Genomic DNA, 16,705 nt, shown 5'->3' with positions numbered 1-16,705 from the left:
ATCTCACAAATAACCATAAAAAAGACTAATACTATATCTTAATAATAATTAACCATCTTTCCATCCATTTTCTACCGCTTATTCCCTTTGGGGTCGCGGGGGGCGCTGGAGCCTATCGCAGGGCCAACACAGATAGACAGACAACATTCACACTCACATCCACACACTAGGGCCAATTTAGTGTTGCCAATCAACTTATCCCCAGGTGCATGTCTTTGGAAGTGGGAGGAAGCCGGAGTACCCGGAGGGAACCCACGCAATCACGGGGAGAACATGCAAACTCCACACAGAAAGATCCCGAGCCCGGGATTGAACCCAAGACTACTCAGGACCTTCGTATTGTGAGGCAGATGCACTAACCCCTCTTCCACCGTGAAGCCCAATAATTAACAAAAAAAAAAAAAAAAATACTAATTAGATATCTCAATAATGACCATAAAAAAGACAAATAATATATCTCATTAATAACCATAAAAAAGACAAGTAATATATATCATTAATAATCATAAAAAATACTAATATATCATTAATAACCATCAAAGAAGACCAATATTATATCTAAGGCTGCAGCTAACGATTATTTTTCTATCGATTAATCTATAGATTATTTTTTCGATTAATCAGTTAATCTATAGATTATTTTTTTCGATTAATCTATAGATTATTTTTCCTTTTACCGATTTTTTTTTTTTATTTAAAATGAAGATGAAAAAATATATGTATGCCAGTTTTTTAAAAAGGCATGGCTTTTATTTACAAAAAAAAAAGTATGGCCACTCAGTCAACATTGACAACAACATGACAAAATATTCTGTAACAATGTAAACATTTAAAACTTTTAACATTTAACAAAATTAAAAGTAGCTTATTTGCTTTTTAATGTGCACATATAAAAGTAAACATCCAGTGCAAATCTTAACATTCTGCAATAGTATAAGCATTTCAAAAGTAAAAGTATTGCTTATTTTGCTTTAAAATGTGCAAAAATAAAGATTAACATCCAATACAAAAAAGTGCAAAACGGAAATATTCTGTAACAACAGTGTAAACATTTCAACAAAAGTGAAAGTATTGCTTATTTGCTAAAATGTGCAAAAATAAAGATTAACATCCAATACAAAAAAGTGCAAAACGAAATATTCTGTAACAACAGTGTAATTTCAACAAAAGTAAAAGTATTGCTTATTTTGCTTAATAACACAACAATGATAGTATGATTAAAGTGAAAGTTAATTGTTCGTTTGTACATAGTATATGTAACTGTTAATGTTGTAAAAGGTATTTGCACAACTAATTAACGTAGCGTTAAAGAGGAGCGCGTCTTTTTAAACACTGAACAGGCACGCCAAACGCGCCTCTCAGAGCGAAACGGTGCTTTAGTTTATGAATTTACAACGCAGATACAAATGACACATTCATGTTTTTGTGTAATGATGACAACGTATACTCACGCGGACGATTGACTAGTTGATGGTGATGTCAAGAACGCTGTCGGGTGTTTTCTTTTCAAATGTTCGTTCATAGCCGTTGTGCTGCTATGATAGGCCATTTCCGCTCGACACAGTGTGCATACAACAACATTATTAGCAGAGGTGGGTAGAGTAGCCAGAAATTGTACTCAAGTAAGAGTACTGTTACTTTAGAGATTTATTACTCAAGTAAAAGTAAGGAGTAGTCACCCAAATATTTACTTGAGTAAAAGTAAAAAGTATGTTGTGAAAAAAACTACTCAAGTACTGAGTAACTGATGAGTAACATACACACACATATCATATATATATATATATATATATATATATATATATATATATATATATATATATATATATATATATATACATACATTGATACATACAGTATATTATTTATTTATTTTGCCGTTTTTGTTTACATGTTAAAGGTGTTTTAATGAATATACATGCATGTTTAACACATATAGATTCCTTTCTTTCATGAAGACAAGAATATAAGTTGGTGTATTACCTGATTCTGATGACTTGCATTGATTGGAATCAGACAGTAGTGCTGATAACGTCCACGTTTTCAAATGGAGGAGAAGAAAAGTCCCTCCTTTCTGTCTAATACCACATGAAAGTGGTTGGTTTTTGGCATCTTATTTGTCCAGCTTCCGTATTCGTTTTTATACACTTTACAAGAAATACATTGGCGGCAAACTCCGTAGCTTGCTAGCTTGTTTGCGCTGGCTTTCGGAGACTCTTATTTTGAAAGCACAGGCGCGATGGAGCGGCACTTTTATTGTGAAGACAGGAACTGTGCAGTCAGTCTTTAGGCTTTTGACGGGATGTACGGTTGAAATAAAAAAAGGGTCTTTTTTCCTTCACACTTTTGATTGATTGGAACTTTTATTAGTAGATTGCACAGTACAGTACATATTCCGTACAATTGACCACTAAATGGTAACACCCGAATACGTTTTTCAACTTGTTTAAGTCAGGTCATGTGACCCCTGGCTCTGTTTGATTGGTCCAACGTCACCTGTGACTGCATCTGATTGGTGGAACGGAGTGAACGTCACCAGTGACTGTATTTGTTGACACGCAGGCACTATGGAGGTCTGTTTGACAGACCAAAACAAACAAAGCGTGCATTAACAGATCGATAAAAATTAGCGAGTAGCGAGCTGAATGTAGATAAAAGTAGCGGAGTAAAAGTAGCGTTTCTTCTTAGGCTGTTTATTGAAATACTCCGACACTTTTGACGACTTTTGGCGTGCTTTTTTCCCCTCGCTCGCATCGTCTGCTTTGCGCTCTGCCATGACGGTAGTGTGACGTAAATATGCGACGCGTCGACGCACAAAAACGGCGTCGACGTATTTACGTAACCGATGACGTCGACTACGTCGACGCGTCGTTTCAGCCCTAATTATATCTAATTAATAATTCACCAAAAAAGACTAATAATATATATCATTAATAGTTCACCAAAAAAGACAATATATCTCATTAATAACCATAAAAAAGACAAATAATATATATCATTAATAGTTCACCAAAAAAGACAATACATCTCATGAATAACCATAAAAAAGACAAATAATATATATCATTAATAACCATAAAAAAGACTAATATATCTCATTAATAATTCAACAAAAAAGACTAATAATATATCTCATTAATAATCATTAAAAAGACTAATAATACATCTCATTAATAATTCACCAAATAAGACTAATTAATAACCGCGATGCTAGTTCAAGGCCTTGGTCGACGCAACATCAATCCATAAAAGATACATTTAGTAAATCAATCACTGAATTGATCCAGGAAGTAGTTGCACTGTGCCTGGAAGTAGTGCCTTGTTTGTGCTTAACTAAGTTTAGTTAAGATAAGCTACTGTATGTCCTGTGTTAGCGCCTCCATGGTGTAAAACATCCACCAAGACAAAGACCTCCTGCATGTTGATCAATCTCCTCCTCTTTCTGGTTCTTCTTCTTCCTGTGTGTCTCCCTCTCTCTTTCTCGCGCATCATGTCCAAAAGGGGCGGAGCCTGCAGTAACTCCACGTCACGTGTCTTATCTCCTCAGAGCTGTTGTCTATGCCGCCAGTAAAGAGATTTTCTGTGTCGTTTGCCAGGCATCCGACTAACGGTATGTCCGCTTTTTTTTAACGCTCCTTTCCCAAAACTTTTTGCTCTTGCATGATATTTTTTTGATAGTTGTCATTTTATTTTGGGATGTGGGCAAAAGCTGGACTTCCTGTTTGCAACTCTAACATCACCTCTTTTTTTATCTGCATTCTTTTTGTTTGAGCTCACCTGTCTCACCAAGCATGTGACCAGGTGTGTCCACCACGTGATCTTAAATCCTCAGCCATCTTTTTTTTAATTTTTTTGGGGTGATTGCCTGTAAATGGAGAAACAATCAGGCCTCCTTCTTTTCACAAGTTTTTCTAGAACCTTCTGTGAGGTTCTTTGTAGCGCCAGCAGAGCAAGATGAAGATGTGGTGAGTGTCATCTCATCTTGTTCTCTTCATGAAGCTCTTGTGTCCTTTTCAAAGTTGTGAAGATGGTTGAGTTTCACCATCTCTTCTTGTTCTTCTTCTTGTTGTCACGTCCGCCATCTTTGTAGTTTTTCAGATAACTGCAGTGAAAAGTCCAACCTCCTCCTCACAGTCCAAACTTAATAGACTTTTACTCCTCCCACTCTACCAGCTTTGTACTCCTCCTCCTCCTTTTTCCCTATCTTCTCCTTCTTCTTCTTCTCCTTCTTCTTTTAATTCTTCCTCTACTCCTCCGAATTCTTTTTCTTCCTGTTCCTCCACTTTTTCCTTCTTCTTCTACTCCTCCTTCTCATTCTACTTTTTCTCCTTCCTCTGCTCCTTCTTCTTAAACACTTCATCCTCTTCCTCCTCCTTCTTCCTTCTCCTACTTTTTCCTCCTTCCTCTGCTGCTTCTTCTTCTTCTCAAACTCTTTATCCTCTTCCTCCTTCTGTTCCCTGTTCCTCTTTTTTCTTCCATCTTAATCCTTCAACCGCTTCTAAACCCTGCTCCTCATTGTGTCTCTCATCTTCTCAACTTTAGTTCTGGTCCTTCCTCATTGTCTCTTCCAATTCCTCCCTTTCTCATTTCTCCTCATTTTGCTTCTTCACCTCCTTCTCCTTCCCCTCCAATCCTCCACATGCTTCTCTTCCTCCTCCCATGTCTCCTGCTCATTCGTGTCCTACACATTCTCCTGCTCCTCTTCCTTTTCTTCCTGACACTCCTTCTTTTGCCTTTCCTCCTCTTCCTCCTCATCCTTCTCCTTCCTTGCTGTTTCTCTCTGATCCTCCTCTTCATTTCTCTTGCTGTCTCCTCCTCTGCGTCCTCCACTATCTCGTCTTCTACGTTGCTTCCTTCTTGTTCCTTCTCTCCTCGGTCCTCCCTCTCTTCATCCTCATTCTTTTCTTTCTCCTCCTTTCTTCCACCTTCTTCTGGTTGTCCTCCTCCTTTGTTGTCTCTTCTTGCTCTTGCAACATCCTCCTATACTTCCTCTGTACTTATCTTTCTCCTCCCACTCCTTCATGTCCTGTGGCTTCTCCTTCCCCCTTTCACTTTCGTACGCAGCGATGTTCAACTAAATAGTTCCAGGGGCCACATTGCCAAACAGCTATGGACTTCTACTTTCACTTTTATTTCTATTTTTAAAATAACAGCATCCTCTGCAGTGAACCTTATGTCTTTTGTCAATGTTACAACATTAAAAAAAAAATAGCCTGTTTTGCAAAATGGAGTGGCTGTTGGTATTTAGTGTAATAATGTCCACTGGTTCCTGGGAGGTTAGTGGCTACATTTGGCCATCATTTGTTCAATGGGACCTTTAACAACTATTCCACTTCTTCCTTTCTCTTTTATTCCCATTTTGTAAAGCAGCGTCCCCTGGAGCGGACATTTCTTTGACACTTTTCAGAAAACAATAGCCCTTTGTGCAAAATACAAGTGTCCACTACAATGAGGTTAAAATGTCCGATGTGTTTACTCTATAGGAACGGTAAAAAAAATGTTTAGGACGTTTTCGCTTTGGCCCTCGGGGCCGCCAGTTGAATAACCATGTTCTATACGATGTCTTCTCCTGCTCCATCTCTGCGCTCCCCTTACTCCTTCCACTCTTGGTCCTCCTCTTCCTCTTTTCTCGCTCCGCCTCTCGTCCCCTCAGTGTCGGCAGCCCACAACCAGCACCACGACCCCGACAACCTTCGCCTCCTCGGGGTGTCGGTGTCGTGCGGCGGCGAGCAGGAAGACACTGCAGCAGCCGGGCCTTCATAGTAACTGTAGAAGCATTTAAGTAGAAGCATTTAAGTCCCATCTTAAAACTCATTTGTATACTCTAGCCTTTAAATAGACCCCCCTTTTAGACCAGTTGATCTGCCGTTTCTTTTCTACTCTGCCCCCCTCTCCTTCGTTGAGAGGGGGGGCTCTGTTTCGGTTTTGGTGACCACAAATGAGGCGGTAGCTGTCCAAAGTCGGGACCCAGGGTGGACCACTCATCTGTGCATCAGTTGGTGACGTCTCTGTGCTGCTGACCTGTCTCCACTCAAGATGATCTCCTGCTGGCCCCACTATGGACTGGACTCTCACTATTACGTTAAATCCACTATGGACTGGACTCTCACTATTACGTTAGATCCACTATGGACTGGACTCTCACTATTATGTTAGATCCACTATGGACTGGACTCTCACTATTATGTTAGATCCACTATGGACTGGACTCTCACTATTATGTTAGATCCACTATGGACTGGACTCTCACAATATTATGCTAGATCCACTCGACGTCCATTGCACCGGTCGCCCAGGGGGGGTCCCCACATCTGCGGTCCCCTCCAAGGTTTCTCATTGTCATCCCATTAGGTTGAGTTTTTCCTTGCCCTGATGTGGGATCTGAGCCGAGGATGTCGTTGTGGCTTGTGCAGCCCTTTGAGACACTCGTGATTTAGGGCTATACAAGTAAACATTGATTGATTGATTGATTGAACGGCGTGTGTGGCGGGATGTCTGTAGTACGCGTGTCTGGCCGCGGGAGGGCGCTGTTGGGGGCGGTTGTTAACTGTATGGCGTCAGCAAGAAAGGTTCTGATGTTCTCGTTTATCTACTGATTGATCTCGTTTTACTCTGAATGATAGCCTTAGATGATGAAAGGGTGCGACGACATTTTATTAGGTCAAAACCTCTTGACTGTGCCAATAATTTTTTTTAATACAAGTCCTTTTATTATAGTGCACCTAATGAAGTCCGGTGAAGGTGTATTTATTTTCTTGTGATTTTTTTATGTTTTAGACCAGGGGTCTCAGACACGCGGCCCGCGAGACGTTATTTTGCGAGTTTTATATGAATGGCGTTTGACCGCGTCATACTTGCCAACCCTCCCGATTTTTCCGGGAGACTCCCGAATTTCAGGGCAACCATTCTCTCGAATGTCTTCACCCTAACAACAATATTAAGGGCGTGCCGTGATGTCACTGCCTTTAGCGCCCTCTACAACCTGTACAAGCAGCGTGCCAGCTGTAAGTGACTGCAAGACATACTTAATCAACAGCCACACAGGTCACACTGAGGGTGGCCATATAAACAAGTTTAACACTGTTACAAATATGCGCCACACTGTGAACCCACACTAAACAAGAATGAAAAACACATTTCGGGAGAACATCCGCACCGTAAGACAACATAATAATAATAATAATACCTGGGATTTATATAGCGCTTTTCTAAGTACCCAAAGTCGCTTTACATGTAGAACCCATCATTCATTCACACCTGGTGGTGGTAAGCTACTTTCATAGCCACAGCTGCCCTGGGGTAGACTGACGGAAGCGTGGCTGCAATTTGCGCCACCGGCCCCTCCGACCACCACCTATCATTCATCATTCGGGGGCAAAGGGTGAAGTGTACCGCCCAAGGACACAACGGCAGCGATTTTTGGATGGTAAGAGGCGGGGAGCGAACCTGCAACCCTCAGGTTTCTGGCACGGTTGCTCTACCCACTACGCCATGCAGCCCCTAAATATAAACACAACAGAACAAATACCCAGAAGACCATGCAGCCCTAACTCTTCCAGGCTGCAATATACACCCGCGCTACCACCAAACCCTGCGCCCCTCCACCCCTCCGTGCATCAGTTGAGGGGGGCAGGGCTTGGTGGTAGCGGGGGTGTATATTGCAGCCTGGAAGAGTTAGGGCTGCAAGGTCTTCTGGGTATTTGTTCTGTTGTGTTTATGTTGTCTTACGGTGCGGATGTTCTCCCGAAATGTGTTTGTCGTTCTTGTTTGGTGTGGGTTCACAGTGTGGCGCATATTTGTAACAGTGATAAAGTTGTTTATACGGCCACCCTCCGTGTGACCTGTATGGCTGTTGATCAAGTATGTCTTGCAGTCACTTAAGTGTGTCTGCAGAAGCCTCATACAACATGTGACTGGGCCGGCACGCTGTTTGTATGGTGAAAAAGCGGACGCGACGACAGGATGTAGAAGACGTTAAAGGCAGTGCTATCACGGCACGCCCTTAATATTATTGTCCGGGTGAAAGTTGGGACAAATTCGGGGGAATGGTTGCCGAGATTGTAGACAGGGGCACTGAAATCCGGGAGTCTCCTGGAAGAATCGGGAGGGTTGGCAAGTATGTTGCTAGGGCGGGATAGCCATTCAAAGAAGGTGAATTCATTAAAAAGTGAATGTTAGATTTTTTTAAGAAATCTTTTCATGCGGCCCAGCCTCACCCAGTTTCTGCATCCAGTGGCCCCCAGGTAAATTGAGTTTGAGACCCCTGCTTTAGACTTAGACTTCCTTTTATTGTCATTCAAATTTGAACTTTACAGTACAGATAAGAACGAAATTTTGTTGCATTAGCTCGTTGTAGTGCAGGATACAAGAGCAATAAGGTGCAGATATAAATAAATAAATTACTCTACAGATAAATATATTGCACTTTTTCATATGCATCCACGTTTATGGATGTATGTTATATTGTCTTTATATTCCAGAGAGTTAATCCGTTTTTGGGGGGGAATTGAGTGGATTATTATGATGCGTTCAAGAAGTCTTATGGCCTGAGGGAAGAAGCTGTGACAGAACCTGGAGATTCTGCTACGGAGGCTGCAGAACCTCTTTCTAGAGTCCAGCAGTGAAAACAGTCCTTAGTGAGGGTGGGAGGAGTCTCTGCAGATTTTCTGAGCCCTGGTCAGGCAGCGGCTTTTTGCGATCTCCTGGATAGGAAGAAGAGGAGTCCTGATGATCTTTTCCGCCGTCCTCACCACTCTCTGCAGAGATTTCCAGTCTGAGGCATTGGGCGCCAATCCAGACAGAGATGTTGTTGGTCAGCAGGCTCTCTATAGTGCCTCTGTAGAATGTGCTGAGAATGGGGGGAGGGAGCTGTGCTCTTTTCATCCGACGCAAAAAGTGCATGCGCTGCTGAGCTCTTTTTACAAGAGCTCCGGTGTGTAGGGACCAGGTTATATTGTCAGTTATCTGCACCCTCAGGAACTTGGTGCTGCTTACTATCTCCACTGCTGTGCCGTTGATGAAGAGTGGAGTGTGGCTGGACTGGTGCTTCCTGAAGTCGACGATGGTCTCCTTGGTCTTGTTGACATTCAGGACCAGGTTGTTGGTTCTGCACCAGTCAACCAGATGTTTCACCTCCTCCCTGTTGTCCATGTCATTGTTGTCACGGATGAGGCCCACTACTGTCGTGTCGTCCGCATACTTCACAATGTGGTTGGTAGTGGACCTGGCGCAGCAGTCATGAGTCATCAATGTGAACAGCAGCGGACTCAGGACGCAGCCCTGGGGGGAGCCGGTGCTCAGGGAGATGGCACTGGAGGGGGTCTGTCTGTGAGGAAGTCAAGCAGCCAGTTGCTTTGACATGTTGGTTAAGACATTCGCTTTAATATCAGAGGATCTTCCTAATGAAAGCCAGCAATTAAACAAGACTATTAACTTTGCCATGGCTGACTTGTAATACACATGAATAATAATAATACTTTAATACTGCACGTCATGTGTGGAACCTCTAAACGTAAAACGGTGTTTAACCACAGCTTGCCCCTGGAACAGATTATTCATTATTTTTATAATGGCGGAAATAGTATCTAAACCCAATTAAATCTGAGTTTGGAACGGATTGTGTTCGCCTTTAGAGGTTCCACTGTGGTTCATGTCGGTGTAGACCAAGCAGACCTCATGTTCCTCCTTTACTCTTTTTGTTCGTTTGTTTGCTTCTTGCAGGCTTTGAAGGCTGCTCCATGGTGCCCTCCATCTACCCGCTGGAGACGCTGCACAACTCTTTGTCGCTCAAGCAGGTGGACCAGTTCCTCAACACCGTCTGCGAGAGCAGCAGCGAGGCCCACGCCAAGACCATGAAGGGTAGGACAAAAATATACGATCAGATACCCAATATGATATACATCACATTTAACGTTGTGTGCCATTGTAGCACTTTGAGTATGTTTTTAAATGTAAAGTGCTTTATGAATCAAATTAATTATTATAAAATAATTCTGTTTTTGAGGCCATAATTCAAAAACCTGTAAGACCTCTGGTTTTTATTATATTACTGTAAAATACTAATCAAAGATCCTCTAATGACAGGAGCGTTAAGCTGTTTTTACAGTTGTGCTACAAAAACACCAAAGATTTTCTATTTTACACAAGCACTTTTTTTTTAAAGTACAGACTGCAAAAACGCTTGTCAAAGATCTTCTATATGACGGGAGCACTCTGCTGTTTTAAAAATGTACTACAAAAACACCAGTCCAAGATCTTCTATTTGACAGGAGCAATTTTGAGGACATACTGCAAAAAAACAGATTCAAAGATCCTCTATTTAAAAGGAGCACATTGCCTTCTTTTGGATTGGATTGCTGAATTACTTTATCAAATATCTTGTATTTGATAGGCGCACTCTATTTAAAAAAAATCCACTGCAACATGCTAGTCAAGGATCCTTTATATTACAGGAGCAACTCTGCTGTTCTAGAAATATTTTTCAAAATGGCCAGTCAAAGATCCTCTATATGACAGGAGCGCTCTGCTGTTTCAGAAATATTTTTCAAAATGGCTAAATGACATTTGCAAAGATTCTCTAATGGCAGGAACGCTCAGCTGTTTTTAGAATTGTACTGCAAAAACACCAGTCAAAGATCTTCTATTTGACAGGAGCACTCTGCTGTTTTAAAACTCGACTGCAAAATGCTAGTCTAAGATCTTCTATATAGCAGAAGCACATTGCTTTTTTTGGATTCTACTGCTAAAACACTATCAAAGATCTTATATTTGGCAGTAGAACTTTGCTTTGGAGCACTTACTGCAAAAGCACTGGTCAAAGATCTTATATTGGATAGGCGCACTCTTTTAAAAATCCACTGCAACATGCTAATCAAAGATCTGCTATATGACAGAAGCACTCTGCTGTTTTACAAATCTACTTCAAAATGGCTAGTTGAAGATCCTCTATACGACAGAAGCACTCTGCTATTTTAGAAATCTACCCTATATGGTTAGTTAAAGATCTTCTATATGATAGGAGCACTCTTGTTTTTCATTATTCTACTGTAGAACACTAATCTAAGTTCCTCTAATGACAGGAGCACTTCGCTGTTTTTAGAAATGTACTGCAAAAACACCAGTCAAAAATCTTCTATTTGAAAGGAGCACTCTGCTGTTTTACAAATCTACTTCAAAATGGCTAGTCAAAGATCCTCTATATGACAGGAGCACTTTGCCTTTTTTGGATCCTACTGCTAAAACACTATCAAATATCTTATATTTTAGGGTGACCATATTCTGAAATCCCAAAAATATGCGTGCCAAGGCGAAAATTTGCCAATGATACTCGAACTTGCTCTATAAATTATATATTTATTTAAATAAAGCATTTTTCTCCTCTGTTGACAGCAGTGTTGGCGCTAGGAATTTTCAAAATGGGGTGCCAGGGACCTCATCAAGTCATAAAAATGGGGTACCACAGTAAAATTTTGGGGTCCCACTTTTTTGTAAGTGTTTTGAAAACAAATGATAAATGGATGCATTATCCTGTTATATCTCACATTCTATATTGTGTTTTGGAAAAAGGTTGTCATAAACATTACTTCATTCATTAAAAAAATAAATAAAAAAAGAAGTAGAAAATGGATGGATGGATGGAAAACACATTTTAAAAAGTAAGTTTTTGGGGTGGAGGAGTCTGTTCGGGTGCTAGTTAGCTTGAAGCTAACAGCTAGCCTGTCTCCATCCTGGAACAATGTTGATCCAGCGGGAGATAAAAGTGAAGTTTCCATGGACTCACAAAGACTAAAACAAGTCATTTACTGGAAACTTGGCACAGGATGAAGTTAAAAAGGTTGACTTTACACTCACCTTAGTGTTTACCATCAAGTCTTTCTTTTGACAGCACCTTGCGCTAAACTTGTCCCAGTGCAAACTGAGGAAGTGTTTGTCATTGACTAAACTTTCGGCCAATCAAAATTTACGACCAATAAAAACGCAATAAACGGGGACGGAAATGTGACCCGGAAAATATAAACAAAACAAAACACTGGTGGAAAGCAATAATTGAGACAATAAAAAAAACAAGCAAGCCGGGCGGTAGGTAAAAAAAAGAAAAAAAGTCCTTTCAGATTTCAATGCTTAAAAAGACACAAAAAGTGCAGTAACGCCAACACTGCTTGACAGTATAACAAAATAAATCACACTTATATTCTGTAACTGTGTGGAATGCTAAAACACCCTCTGCTGCGTTTACAATGTCTTCTCCTTTTCCAGGTCGCACAAAGTACTCTGTTAATTTAGCAGACGAGCTCTCGCCCTGCACAGCTGTTTTGTGCTTTGTAGTGTCGATATGGGCTTGTAGATCTTTGGCCCCTTTATTTGCCACATATACATACCTTCCTGCTTTGCACACAGTGCATTCTGCTTCCCACGTGTCATAGCCAGGACGAAAACACAAATACTTTTTCTGCAAATCATCCGTGAAGTTGCATTTACGTTTCGGCATTTCTTGTTTTCATGTCTGTCTCTCCACTCACTAGCTCTCTCGCTCTCTGTCTCTGCCCCTCCCTCACGAATGTTTCTGCGTGCGCACACCTTCAGTTTGTTTTGTTTAACCCCTTCTTAACTTAACCCTGGACGTACATTGAAAATACACGCAACCCTAACTCAAAATGCCGGACATTAGAGGCATTTAAGAAACCCCGCCCGGACACCCCCGCAAAAGCGGACATGACGTATGGTCAGCCTATTATATTTGACAGGACTGCAAAAATGTTAGTCAAAGATCCTCTATGTGACAGGAGCACTCTTGTTTTTATTATTCTGCTGTAAAATGCTAATCAAAGATCCTCTAATGACTGGATTGCTCCGCTGTTTTGGTGAAATGTGTACTGTAAAAACACCAGTCAAAAATCTATTTAAAGGGGAACATTATCACAATTTCAGAATGGTTAAAACCATTAAAAATCAGTTCCCAGTGGCTTATTATATTTTTCAAAGTTTTTTTCAAAATTTTACCTAAAAAAAGCTTCAAAGTGCCTGATTTTAACCATCGTTATATACACCCGTCCATTTTCCTGTGACGTCACATAGTGAAGCCAACACAAACAAACATGGCGCATAGAACAGCAAGCTATAGCGACATTAGCTCGGATTCAGACTCGGATTTCAGCGGCTTAAGCGATTCAACAGATTACGAATGTATTGAAACGGATGGTTGTAGTGTGGAGGCAGGTAGCGAAAATGAAATTGAAGAAGAAACTGAAGCTATTGAGCCATATCGGTTTGAACCGTATGCAAGCGAAACCGATGAAAACGACACGACAGCCAGCGACACGGGAGAAAGCGAGGACGAATTCGGCGATCGCCTTCTAACCAACGATTGGTATGTGTTTGTTTGGCATTAAAGGAAACTAACAACTATGAACTAGGATTACAGCATATGAAATACATTTGGCAACAACATGCACTTTGAGAGTGCAGACAGCCCAATTTTCAATTTAATATATTCTGTAGACATACCCTCATCCGCGCTCTTTTCCTGAAAGCTGATCTGTCCAGTTTTGGAGTTGATGTCAGCAGGCCAGGGAAGCTAGGGTTTTAGCTCGCTCGTCTGCGGGAACAAACTGCCGCCATTGCTTGCCGTGCTACCGAGGTCCTTTGTCCCTGAATTGCTCACACACTCCGGCAGATTCAATGGGGGTCTGGCGGCAGATTACTTTGACTTTATCGTTGGAAATGCATCTGCTTTGAGTGTCGCAGGATATCCACACATTCTTGCCATCTCTGTCGTAGCATAGCTTTCGTCGGTAAAGTGTGCGGAACAAACGTCCAATTTCTTGCCACTTTCGCATCTTTGGGCCACTGGTGCAACTTGAATCCGTCCCTGTTCGTGTTGTTACACCCTCCGACAACACACCGACGAGGCATGATGTCTCCAAGGTACGGAAAACAGTCGAAAAAACGGAAAATAACAGAGCTGATTTGACTCGGTGTTTGAGAAAATGGCGGATTGCTTCCCGATGTGACGTCACGTTGTGACGTCATCACTCTGAGAGCGAATATTAGAAAGGCGTTTAATTCGCCAAAATTCACCCATTTAGAGTTCGGAAATCGGTTAAAAAAAATATATGGTCTTTTTTCTGCAACATCAAGGTATATATTGACGCTTACATAGGTCTGGTGATAATGTTCCCCTTTAACAGAAGCAATTTTTTGAGAACCGACTGCAAAAACCCTATGCAAAGATCCTCTATGTTATAGGAGCACATGGCCTTCTTCTGCTGAAACACTATCAAAGATCTTCAATTTGATAGGCACGCTCTATTTTAAAAATCCACTGCAACATGCTAGTCAAAGATCTTCTACGTGACAGGAGCACTCTGTTTGAGAAATCTACTTCTTAATGCTAGTCAAATGGTCAAAGATGGTCTATGCCACGCGATGTCCCAGCTTGTTGTCTCTCCCTCCCAGCGCTGTCTGGCCTGTTCGACTCCCAGAGTCAGACGTCCCTCTACAGTCCCCAGCAGCCGCTGTCCTCTTCGGGATCGGAGGCGTCTCTGCGCCCGCCGAGCCAACCTCTGTGGCGTGAGTGTCTCATGTCTCCTCCCTCTTGCAACATCAACACAAACAAATAACTCCCTCTGCGCGTGTGTTTGCGGGGACAAGATGGCAGCGTGCCCTCCAGTGCCGTGTCCAGCGCCGGGCCGTCCTCCCCCATGACCGAGAGCTCGGCCCTCAGCTTCAGCTTCAGCGAGTAGACGCCACGCAGGGAGAAACGGTTTGACGTCACTCCAGCCATTAGACTGCATCCGGGCCTGGACTAAACACTGGACCTTTCTAGACACACCAGCTGTGCCTTCACCTTCTACTGCTGTTTTATTTTGAAATGGTGTCGGGCTGTTCTAAAAGTTGTTAATTTTCGTCTAACAAGACATTTGAAATACTTGTCTCAGTTCAAAGTGTTGACGGGTAGAATGAGTTTCTTTTACTTTTTGTCAGGGCAGCACCACTCAGTTTACATGTGCGTACTGAGCATGTTATTTATTGTGAGAGTCTCTAAATGAACTCCAGTTAAAACAAACACATCTGCAATCAAACAACAGCAAGTGACTTTGTGCCAAATGTTGATGGAACCTTTCATGATAGAACAATGATGTCACCTCTTCTGGGCTCTATGTGCTGGACAGCATTAACAAACTCACACAGAACAAAAGTTGTATTTTATCTCGCACTGATTTATTTGTATGACTGATTGCCGTAAGCAGTTTTAGCGCAATATTTATGAAAGCTCCTTGTTTAATTTAATAGACGCCGAAAAAATGTAAGCAAGTGTTTAAAATTGTTGCATTTCTGCTGGAAATGTGGACATAAAGCTGTCAACACACTGAAGTTTTTTTTTTTTTTTGTGAAAGTATATTTTCTACCTAAGATTGTACCCAAATATGACAATGGGAATAAAGAACCTAACTTTAGACTTGATTCTCATTTGCAATGAGAATACAATGATTTGCAAATCATTTTCAACCCATATTCAGTTGAATATGCTACAAAGACAACATATTTGATGTTCAAACTGATAAACTTTTTTTTTTGCAAATAATCATTAACTTTAGAATTTGATGCCAGCAACACGTGACAAAGAAGTTGGGAAAGGTGGCAATAAATACTGATAAAGTTGAGGAATGCTCATCAAACACTTATTTGGAACATCCCACAGGTGAACAGGCACATCGGGAACAGGTGGGTGCCATGATTGGGTATAAAAGTAGATTCCATGAAATGCTCAGTCATTCACAAACAAGGATGGGGCGAGGGTCACCACTTTGTCAACAAATGCATGAGCAAATTGTTGAACAGTTTAAGAAAAGCCTTTCTCAACCAGCTATTGCAAGGAATTTAGGGATTTCACCATCTACGGTCCATAATATCATCAAAGGGTTCAGAGAATCTGGAGAAATCACTGCACGTAAGCAGCTAAGCCTGTGACCTTCGATCCCTCAGGCTGTACTGCCTCAACAAGCGACATCAGTATGTAAAGGATATCACCACATGGGCTCAGGAACACTTCAGAAACCCACTGTCAGTAACTACAGTTGGTCACTACATCTGTAAGTGCAAGTTAAAACTCTCCTATGCAAGGCGAAAACCGTTTATCAACAACATCCAGAAACGCCGTCGGCTTCGCTGGGCCCGAGCTCATCTAAGATGGACTGATACAAAGTGGAAAAGTGTTCTGTGGTCTGACAAGTCCACATTTCAAATTGTTTTTGGAAACTGTGGACGTCGTGTCCTCCGGACCAAAGAGGAAAAGAACCATCCGGATTGTTATAGGCGCAAAGTTGAAAAGCCAGCATCTGTGATGGTATGGGGGTGTATTAGTGCCCAAAACATGGGTAACTTACACATCTGTGAAGGCGCCATCAATGCTGAAAGGTACATACAGGTTTTGGAGCAACGTATGTTGCCATCCAAGCAATGTTACCATGGACGCCCCTGCTTATTTCAGCAAGACAATGCCAAGCCACGTGTTACATCAACGTGGCTTCATAGTAAAAGAGTGCGGGTACTAGACTGGCCTGCTTGTAGTCCTGACCTGTCTCTCATTGAAAATGTGTGGCGCATTATGAAGCCTAAAATACCACAACGGAGACCCCCGGACTGTTGAACAACTTAAGCTGGACATCAAGCAAGAATGGGAAAGAATTCCATCTGAGAAGCTTAA

General features: G+C 41.6%; 1 protein-coding gene across 7 annotated transcripts in view; it reads left to right on the top strand.

Moving 5' to 3' along the window:
* The window catches only part of LOC133572175 (inositol hexakisphosphate and diphosphoinositol-pentakisphosphate kinase 1-like), a 79,113-nt gene extending 63,109 nt beyond the window's left edge, over positions 1-16,004 (top strand). For 3 of the 7 annotated variants that reach the window (XM_061924951.2, XM_061924950.2, XM_061924953.2), the window contains 4 exons: positions 3,548-3,610; positions 9,721-9,858; positions 14,455-14,568; positions 14,650-16,004. In XM_061924951.2, the coding sequence (XP_061780935.1) occupies positions 3,548-3,610; positions 9,721-9,858; positions 14,455-14,568; positions 14,650-14,741 (407 nt within the window). In that variant the 3' untranslated portion in view covers positions 14,742-16,004. The remainder of the gene's footprint in view (positions 1-3,547; positions 3,611-9,720; positions 9,859-14,454; positions 14,569-14,649) is intronic. The other 4 variants (XM_061924955.2, XM_061924954.2, XR_009810500.2 and 1 more) reach the window with 3 other exon arrangements.
* Positions 16,005-16,705: the final 701 nt, after the last annotated feature.

The sequence above is a fragment of the Nerophis lumbriciformis genome, linkage group LG29 (genome assembly GCF_033978685.3).
Source record: "Nerophis lumbriciformis linkage group LG29, RoL_Nlum_v2.1, whole genome shotgun sequence".
NCBI lineage: Eukaryota > Metazoa > Chordata > Actinopteri > Syngnathiformes > Syngnathidae > Nerophis > Nerophis lumbriciformis.
Note: the sequence above shows the minus strand (reverse complement) of the source record. Positions and strands in the feature narration are given on the sequence as shown.